Source organism: Solanum lycopersicum, chromosome 8 (genome assembly GCF_036512215.1).
Source record: "Solanum lycopersicum chromosome 8, SLM_r2.1".
Classification (NCBI taxonomy): Eukaryota; Viridiplantae; Streptophyta; class Magnoliopsida; order Solanales; family Solanaceae; genus Solanum; species Solanum lycopersicum.
In genome coordinates this window covers 64,874,149-64,885,099 of record NC_090807.1, presented here as the reverse complement: position 1 = coordinate 64,885,099, position 10,951 = coordinate 64,874,149, and the positions used below count along the sequence as shown (strand labels likewise).

General features: G+C 28.5%; 1 protein-coding gene across 2 annotated transcripts; it reads right to left on the bottom strand.

Annotated features, from left to right (window-relative positions):
- Positions 1–6,688: 6,688 nt before the first annotated feature.
- Positions 6,689–10,894, bottom strand: LIN9 (invertase). 2 transcript variants are annotated; one of them, NM_001247140.2, is given in 7 exon segments: positions 6,692–7,039; positions 7,122–7,209; positions 7,808–8,043; positions 8,141–8,302; positions 8,502–9,358; positions 10,177–10,185; positions 10,446–10,894. In NM_001247140.2, coding segments are annotated over 7 exon segments (1,959 nt in total). In that variant the 5' UTR covers positions 10,867–10,894; the 3' UTR covers positions 6,692–6,853.
- Between the last annotated feature and the right edge of the window lie 57 nt (positions 10,895–10,951).

Genomic DNA, 10,951 nt, shown 5'->3' with positions numbered 1-10,951 from the left:
GTACAGAGTATAAAATTTAGAAAAATAATGTATAAAGTGTGATGAATCAAGTTAAACCGAGGACCTTGATGTCAAGATAGGTTGTTTTAGGTTTGTGAAGTCAATATTTCTCTTCGACGACTATGGACTTGAGCTTTGGAACCATAATTATTCAACTAAATTCGAAATATTAAGCCTTGAAAACCATTAAAACATGAAACACTACTTTTAAGTTGTTCGTGCTTCTTTTGATTATCAAGACACAATAGAAACAATCGATCTATATTTGAAAGTACATTTAAACTTTCACATTGATTAAGAACCAACTATCATAAAAATAAAAGGTGAAAAACGATTCGATAATTATTCATCTTTTTTTCTCAATTTCATTAATTAACTTAAATTCATCTCGTGGTACAGAAGACTCGATCGATGCACCAGAAAGACCATGGCAAATTAGTAGGTCCAGTCGTGCTTCAATCAATTTCAATCTTCTATTAATATAAAAAGCTTGAAAAATTTTCGTTTTACCGTTTACGCGCTATCTATTTGATATTTCATTTCTAGATTTATGTGCCCCAAACATATTCTATTTGCAAAAAGTTGTACCCTATTGAGTAATTTTTCAAAAACACAATTAAAAAAAATGTTTTTTTTTTTGAGGTGGGGGTAAGGGGGTGGCATGACAGCCAATGGACAGTTCAGAGTGAGGCATACAAAATAACCCACACGCCTAAAATTGAGAACCATTTTTTGTCCTCCACCAACCTTCATTATTCTTCTTTTTTATCTTTTGTTTTCATTCGTTATTTGATAATTATAATGGAGTTTCACTAATTGTAATTTTCATCCTATAGAGCTCCATTCAGGTGAAGTGTTTTTGTGTCAGAATATTCAAAATTTAAATTTGAGATCTTTAATTGAGAAAGAGCGATTTGCTCATATGATAATATCGTATTTGTATCATATATTGTGTTATTCTCTCTGTTTTACAAAAAATGACCCAGTTTGACTTAGTACGAGTTTAAGAAAATAAAGAAGACTTTTGAATCTTGTGGTCCTAAACTAGAGTTAGGTTAAATATACAAAATTGTCATTTGATCTTGTGACTTTAAACATACCACGTGGAAAGTTGTTACCAAAAAAAAAAAAAATTATTCTTTTTTAAACATACTAAAGAGGAAAGGTAGTCATTCTTTTTTAAACAAAGAGATTTTATTTTTACTAGGAAAAAAAATCATAGATCCAGCCTATTTACTAATTAGTACTACATTTATGATTAATTTACTTCTAATATACACTTATTTTTGTTGTTAATTCAAAGTAAATCAAAAATAACAGCTCTTAATTGCTTGCATCTACTTGTAGGTCTGTTCGTAATTAATTATAACTATACATCAACTTTAAATTATCGTATCTCAAACTATAAATTTATTCAGAAAAAATTCCCATTGTGTTTTGTTTATTAGCAATAATATAAATACTTCAAAATCAAAACTTTATAAATTTATGAGTTCTAGATCATAATCTTTATATATTTTAAATGAAATATTTGATAAATTCTATAAAGTACTTCGATATCAAGTACATGAAATGCTAGCAACTTCTAATATTTTTCATTAGTATTGAAATTAATTTTAGTAATTATCTAGCTAGTATACCTTTTCCCTTTTCCTTTCTTTTAATATATAATTAGATTGCGTCTTTAATTAGTTGATTCTTTATTACTTCTCCTGATAATTTCACTAAAAACAAAAGTTTTTAAAACAATTGTAAAGTATACTTTTTCTGTTTTAATTTGTATTAATACTCTTTTCTATTCTAACGTCTTCACATGATTAACCCCATTTAAATATTCTGACCAGCTTTATTTCTTTCGAATTTTTGAATTCCATTAATTATCTATTTAGTTACTCCATTTTATATATCAAACTGATATATTAAATAAAATTGATATTTTCAAGTGTGTATTCAATCGAAAACATTATATATAGCAACATGAATGACAACTTGTAGAGAAGCAATTATTTTATTTTCTTGAAAAACTACGACTCTATTTAAATAAGATTACTATAAATAATTAGTCAAATTAATAAATTTCTTGGGAAAAATAAAATAATTTTAAAAAGAAAAAATGTCAATATAATAAAAATGTCCACATGATTGCCAACAGGTTATCGAGGCAATGTGTGGGGCTTTTTTCGGTGGATTCAACCATTAATGACTCTAGTTGGTCCTATTTGCGGCTCTTTCTAGTTTCTACTTTTTTTTCAATGATATCTAAAGTTTGTATCGAGATTAACTAATTGATACTATTAAATTTAAGATCAAATACATAAATAAATGTTTAAATTTGTTGGGTTTTTTTTCTTAGGTATCTTAATTACGTAATTTTTCAATTAAATCATTAAATCACCCATAATTTGTTTATTTAAAACACTGTTGGTTGATTTTGATCAGCTTTTCTATTGTAAATGTCTTCAATTGTGTTCGAATTGTAATAATTTTGTATGAAGGAATGAAGACAAATCGTATTAGTCTCATTTGTTTTCTAATGTGTTCAAATGTAAAATACGATTATTCTCAAACATTTTCACTATCAATTGGACTAATGATTTGTGGAACAACATATATATCATCTATCAATATCCCTCACAAATCTGATTCCACATCAGACAGCGGTGTTTGTTTAAACGGAACAAATTATGGGGGTTCAATGATTCAATATGAAAATGATGTAGTTAAGGTACCTGAGGGGAAAAAACCCAACAAGTTTAGAAATCTGCTTATGTATCTGACCTAAATATAATGTTTTAATAACATCTAAAGTTTATGATTTACGTATTTTATCAAATCAGATAACTTTTTCTTCAATTTTCTTTTATGGAATTTAGAAAAAAGGTTATTAAGACAAATACAATTTTTAATAATTAATTAATTATTACTAAAAATTATTTTCGAACGAAGGGTATATTATCTTCTCAAGACGGCAATTTATAGAATGTAATCATCAGCTCTTAGTCATACCCATGTGATATTTTGTTTTTTTTTAAAAAAAAGGAAGTCATTAGCCCATTGCTCCAACGAAATGATTTATTTCTTATTTGGAAAGTTCCTTTTTTTTTCTTCTTATAATTATGATTTAAAGACAGGGTTTTTGTGGCAAAACGACATTACAATATGGTATACAATTAAATTATTATTAAAAAATGATTGGAGGTCATTTTAACTTGAACAGCTCATCATCATTAAGAAACAAGTTACTACTACTATGTTAATGTGTATAAGAAATGAGTAATTAGTTTGATCTAATGACACATTTGCCAATATAGCTTTTAAAACTGAAAACTAGGAGCCCGGACTACATTTTTTTTGTTCACTTTCACTTGTCTATTTTTTAATTAAAAAAATTATCAAATTATTCGTTAGTAAATAAAAAGTTAATACAGAAAATAAAATATGAAAAAAATTATTATCTTTTCTTAATATATCAAAAGTAAAACGAAAAAGTTAAAATTTATTTTACGAATAAATGATAAGTAAAAATAAACGTTTTTTTGTAGATATAGAAATTTCTGGTGAATTTAAGTGAGGACATTTTATTAGTTAATGAAAAAGTAGAAGCAATTAGTACTGTAATAAATAAGTTTGTCGAGAGTCCAATAATGTTATATTAAATGGCTAGTTACCGTAATTGTGCGCTCAATTCTATTTTAGGTTTACACGTAACAAAAAAAAAAGACTTACCAACAAAGAAGTGCATAAATTTCAGCTAGAGTTAAGTTTATTAAAAATTATAAAAAAGTCTGACGTACGTTCAACTTTGCTATTTAGAAATGATATATTTTTTATTAAAAAACTATTTATATATATTTTTATCGTTATATAAACGATTCATATATATTTTACGGTTACAAAATAAGTTCACGTATATTTTTTATTTAATGAAAGTGAAAAAATTAGTTTTAAATTTATATTTTTAACTTTTAATTTTCTTAAAAATTATTTAAGCATATGTATGATTCTTCTAACAAAGTTTAAGAAATATTTTAATATTTTTCTAACATAAATTAATTTTTGACTTCTTTTATTATAATTATTTGAGTTTCTTGTTCTTATTTTATTTTTTCCTTTCATTTATTACTGTAAAGAAAAAAATTCAAAAAACTATTTTTTGTAGTTGTATTGTAATTTTAAATCTTTTTCGTCTATATTGTAATTTAATTTTTGTATTTGAAGAAAAAAATTTGGTCATCTATGATAAGTTTTAATGAAATATAAATAAATTTGACCATTAAAATAATAAATCTAAATTAGTCATTGAAACAAAAAAAATAATATATATATATATATATATATATATATATATATATATATATATATATGTTTGAGGAGGATTAAATATACTCATATTGAATTATATCTTTTTAAAAAAGAATAATAAAAAATTAAACTAAAATTAATGTTTTTCATTTCCGTTAAGGAAAAGGATATATATGAGTTATTTGTATAAAAAATAGGGATATATGTGAGTCACTTTCATAACGAGGGATATATCAACTCTAAATGACAAAGTTGAGGGATATATCATACTCTTTGCCCTTTAAAATTTAAACTTACGTTCTCTCATATTTTAGCTAAATTCCAACACTCACTTGTCCATTTTTAATTATTCAATAAGCTAAAATCAATTTTGTTTTTACTTATCCGACTTACTTTCTCCATTCAACAATATTTGTCTATTATATTAAAAAGGAAAATTATATAATGACGAACTAATTAATCAAATTAAATGCTCTAACCACACTTTGATTAATTGTGCCCTTGTAGCAAACTGTTTGTCAGTCACCTCTCTCCCTCAAACTCTCGCTCGCCACCCTCCCTCTTGCTCGCTCGCTCTCACTTTTATACAAACACAAGTGCATAAAATGTGTTCTGTTTGTATAAAGCGAAAAAAATTGTATATATACATATATTTTCGTTCCCTTCTCTCCCCTCTCCTAGATCTCGCTCGTCACTCTCCCAGATCTCGCTTGCCACCCTCGCCTCTATCGCTTATAGAAACTAAAATGAAATGTATAAATTGCATTTCCGTTTGTATAAAGCTAGACAAAACTGTATATACACTTAGAAATACATATATCTTCGTCCTATACACTTATAATTATACAATACAAATATTCTCCTGTCCAATTTTCTTTTGTTTTTCTCTCTTTCTCGTTTTATATATAAACAAATCATACAATTGATTTGTATACAACTGGTTTCTTTTGTATATGTATAGCGAATTATTTTTTGTATATGTATAGTGAATTATACAATTGATTTTTTTTGTATATGTATAGCGAATAATATATATTTATTTTGTTATGAAGCGCAATTATGCAAACTTTGTTATAACATACAAATATAAATTTTGTGTTTGTTATATGTGAAAATTGCTCTACAATATACTTAAAGAGATAATTTATCAATTTATAAATATTTTTTCTTATTATTAAATACTATTACTACTCTATCAGTTTCACTTTTACTCAATGTTACTACACTGATTTCGATCGTTTGTTGTTTCCTAATATATACATGACCACTTATGAAAATTCATAGGTATACCACTTATTATATATAGTCAATGAAATTACATTAATAATCTTTTTTTTTAAAGTTTTCGTAAGAGCTCCTATTCCTTTTGCTTCTTTAATGACTCAAATTCATAATCTTCGAATTGAAAATAAGGGGTGTTTATCATTCGAGCAACTCTATCTCGTCACACTAATAACATAAATTATTACCTTAACAACCAATAGTGATTAGTTCATGTGAGGGCACGCAGCAGATAATAGTCAAAGTCAATGGAACTTGTGGAACATGCTTCAAACAAACAGTTTCATCCTCAAGATGCCAGGCTCTGACCAAAACATTAAAAAATTAAAATAAAAAATTATGAAATGTATTAATTTAACATTAATACATTACAAAATTAAAAAAATACACTTACAATAGTCATATAAGGTGAAAGGACGTGGTCTAATACGCATTCTTCGCTAAAAAATTATGTACTTCAACAATAATCATATATTGTAAATGTATTTTGATTTTGTATATACTTTAACACAATTTAAAAAAGAAATTTTAACATTTTTTTACTAAATTTCTGACTCCGTCAATCCTCGAACCTACCATTAAGCCTCTTGAAAATAGAAAAAAACAAACGGATTATAGTAGTAAGAAATTGGATAGTGGGATTTAAAATACTGTATTGTAATGCAAGCAGCAGTGCATAAATTGACCATACATGAAATTCCCAACGGATTAAAGTTAGACCATGATGAATATTGGACAGTGTAGTGGTCCATTGCTAACCATGGGGTTTTAATTTTGTTAATATTAGGGGTGTCAAAATAAACAGACGAGATTCTGATATGTTAAAAGTTATTTTTACATATATTTTTTTCATTCGTAGTAAAAAAATAATTTTTCTATATACTAAAAAAAGAATAATAATATGATCCAACTACTCATATTACATACGAGTTCAAAGTATATGGTTAGTTACATTTTGTTACGGAGTAATTGTCATTTATTGCGCGATGCAATATATCCAGCTACATTTTCTTATGGAGTAATTATTTTCACAACAATATTATTAATTATTACTATAAATTTCACTAACCTTTGTTTGCACAAAATAAAAAAAAATAGACGAATATAGAAAACATACTCTTCACTGATTTCTTCATTATTTCCATTACATAAATGGAGAGAAGAATAGGAAAAATTGGGAGAAATAATAAAAATTACAAAAAAATAAAAGAATGACACAAAACAATACATGCTGAAAAATTTAAAAAATGTAATCTAGGTACATTTAAATTTAATTAGATTTTATATTTGCAGAATTCATTTGCCAAATCTTGATTGTTGCAGTAACGCTAATGTCTGTTGCATTATTGAATAAATAGATCTTAGCATTTTCATATATTGCTTTTGTCGGATATACCCTTGATGTTATTGCTGTCCTTCCATTTTGCGCAAAACTTTCTACTATCGAATGATCAACCTGTTAATTAATTAATTAATTAATTATTCTGTACGAAAATAATAATTAAGAAAAATGATTAAGGAAAATTAATATTAATTACCAGTGTCCTTAGAGAAAGTTTTTCTCCTTGGAGAACTGGAACTGTGCTTCCATAGATTAATTTTCGTACGTCTGATGCTTCAGATGACCTATAAATATATAAAAACAAATATTAGTATTGTGGTTATCATACTTAATTAACAATCATTTCGTCTCAATTTTTATGACACAGTTTAACTAGATACAATTTGCTATTTTGAATGTCTTAACATTAGAGTAGACATAAATTATTTTAATCTTAAGTTCGTAAATAACGTAAATTTGAGACAAATACTTCCTCCGTCCCATTTTATACATCATCCTTTTCTATTAATAGCTGGACCACAATACTTGTCATTTTACAAAATTTATGCATAAATTATCATATTTTGCCTATTATACCCTTGATAGAAGTTAATTAATCTTGAAAATGTATTAATCATTTATCGTAAAGTTGACTTAAGAAAACATTAAATAAGGATAGAAGAGTAAAATTACATCATTTCTTAATGATGTGCAAAGTAAAAAAGTGACATATAAAAAGAAACGAAGGAAATAATCATCTTTTTGTTTTTCTTACTACTTATGAACCTTTTTAGACCAAACGTTATAACTTATACTATAATCTAATGTTTTATCTAGATGGTAACGTAATAAGAAAAATGGTTAATCATAAATATTTGTGCGATTATAAAAGCTGGTACGTACCTTGTGAGATCATTGCAGAAAAATGTGTTGAAATTGCCAGTAAGATCTTTAGCAATGTAGAAATAAATTGGAGTTTGTTCTGATAAGCTATTATCTGTTAACACTAACAAACCAAATGGTCCTAATGCCCCACGTTCACCAGATCCACCACTCTTTATACAATCATATGTAGCATTACTTCCATCTACTTTCTTCAACATATTTTGATCCACTTCAAATTCAGCCATTATGTCCAACTGTAACAATAATTAATAATTAATAATTAATTCAACGACATCAATGTATACTGTCGATGTATATAAGTTGGAATTTAATCGACAATATGTTACTAACCTGGGTGGCAGAACCAACTTCTAGTGGGACAATTGAGCCTGGTTTAACTACAACCTTGTTAAATTCATTGTTATTTGATCTCAAATTATCAACTTCAGCCACGGGCCATGTAATTAAGTTGCTACCTGTCTTCTTATCATACTGTATCGTCCTTGGAATTGGCTGTTTTTCGAAATAATAAAAAATCACACGTTACCAAATGTTAAATGAATAGTAAAAGTTGTATAAAGTTATAGTTCCGTGATTAAAATCTATCACTTAATCATAAGACGTTCTGTCATTGTCTGATTTCTGATTACTTGTCACACTTCTATATCTACTTGCACGACTTTTAAATGATACGCGAAAAAGAGATAGATACCTGAAGTGAGGCCCAACCCCTGCAAATATCAGCAGCTTCACTATCAGTTTCTTTAATCCAAGCCCAAAGAACTCTTCTCTTTTTTTCTTGATCATAAAATGATTTTGATGCATAAAAATTACCATAATCATATCTTAATCCAATACCAACATCAATTATTGGATTATCAGGTACCCATTTTCCTGCCCCTGCATTATAAGTTCCAAGGGCATAATAGTCATTTCGATCATCGTCGAGACTGGACTTCAAAACATGTTTCACTGCAGGCCCATTTTCTGAAGTATCAAGCCCATTTTCAGCAATTTTAGAAACCGGGTAAAAATCCACACATTCCCACATACCCGTACCCGGTACACCATGTAACATACCCTTCAACAATTCAAATTTTTTAAAATCAATTGTGTCATAGACCAATGAGATTCCGGTTTTATTAATTTTCGAACCAATAGTAATACGCCATTTGCCTTCCGGTGTGGTCCACGCGGTGGTGGGATCACGGAAGTCCTTGAGCCCAATTCCGGGTGGTGGGATGAGAACCGGGTTGCCCTCATACTTGATCCATTTTCTTAATAGAGGGTCAGATGGGTCGGCCGGGTACGCAAGATTTTGGACCTGAATCGATTCGTTGGTTGACCCGGTATATAACATGATAAGGTCACCATTAGGTAAAAAGGTAGCGGATCCAGTCCAGACACCGTTGATATCATACCATTGGTCCGCTACCATAGCCACTGGCAAATGCTGCCAGTGGATTAGGTCTCTTGAGACTGCATGGCCCCATACAATATTTCCCCATACAGCTGCCTCTGGATTGTATTGATAGAACAAATGATACCATCCTTTGTAGTATAATGGACCTAAAAAGATTTTTTTTAAAAAAAAATTTGGAGTTAGAACAAAGTAGAAAAAATACTTTCGTTCAAATGGAATATACCGTAACAAATACAATTAACGGATGATGTAGTATTAGGTGAAATTGAACCCTGATCTATTGGTGGTTGCTTTAGCTTGTAATAGTGGTACAATGGTATTCCTATGTTTAGATATACATAATATACTTGTTTTTGTTCTAAAGTTAACTGGTGCACTCGTCTATACATATGGGTCCGCCTCTGTTTATTTATTTGTTATATTCTCTTATTTATTATTTCAATTTTTATGTATTTATTGTGTTCTCTGATTCATTATTTTAATTTTAAATTTGAATAAAGAATTAAGATATTTTACGTCTTATATAAAAAATAACAACTTTTTATAAATATGTCTCAAAAGAACCTATAAAAGGCCTTTACAAATAGGAGTTTTTAATTTAAAAATGTATGAATAAACTAAGGTCAAATATGATTAAATAAGTTATCCACTCTTGATCGAAGCAAAAAAGAAAAAGATTTCATGGATCAAAACAAGAAAAGGTTGTAAATGACAAGACATGATGGAAGTTTGTGTTTTCTCCTAGAAAATTCACATGCAATTGTCTTAAGACAACTGTCTTCATCATGTTAACAAAATTTGTCTACTTAAAAATTACTACCTAGTCATGATTTCATCAATAATTTTCAAAGATATTTTGTAAAACTCGATAGACAAAGGTCTTTAAGAAAATACAATATATACATACGTTATTATTATTTCGTAAAGGTAGACATAAATAAGTAGTAGTAAAATATGAACTTACCATTAGGATCTGAGAAACAAAATCAAGCAATTTCCGTGATAAACGCAATCCCAGTCAAAGAATCCAAACACATGCCAAAAGAAAAACAAATCATTAATATTCACCTCAAGAAATAATATCATCCTATAAAACGTAAAGAAAAAGACTAAAATGTCCTTCAGCTATTTAAATTCATACGCAATTACTTTCTGTCCACCTTTCAGTTACAAGTATTGAAATTGTCATGAAAAAATCATGATCGCGATTCATTATTTAGAATGATAACTAACCATTCATCCAATTCTTCTTAGGTTGAAAATGGAATGATGTTCTTTGCCAAGCCAACATTTTTTGGGTCCACGGAAACGGCCGTACACCCAAAAAATGTCCGTGTGACTTGGCGGAGACGCCTTCCTCCACCCCACGCGCCACCGTCCTCATGGTGGTTAACGGCATTAGATTCGAACCGATCATGTTGCACACCGTTTCATGCGGTGGTACCGGTCCCGGAATTATATCATCAGTACCGTCGTTGTTACCGTATTTCACGGCCACAAAAAATAACAAAAATGCCACCAGACCGGTTAATATTATGAACGTGGATCTGTTGGTTTTCCGGCATCTTGCCGGAGTATTGCCGGAGTCGTTATCCGACTCCGGTAAATGAGTGTACGGAACGCCGTTGTTTGTTTCTGAATTAGGGATCGACATTTTTTTTTTTTTTGATTTTGCATGGTAGACGCTATCTACTTTTATGACCTTTTATAGCACTACAAAAATACGAACCCTATTTTTT

Bases quoted from the DNA above. Each gene is read 5' to 3' on its own strand.
- LIN9 (XM_069287634.1), bottom strand. The intron at 8,044-8,140 runs GTTAGTAACATA...TTATTGTTACAG, and splicing joins AAGTTGGTTCTGCCACCCAG to TTGGACATAATGGCTGAATT. The intron at 7,210-7,807 runs GTACGTACCAGC...ATATATTTATAG, and splicing joins TTCTGCAATGATCTCACAAG to GTCATCTGAAGCATCAGACG.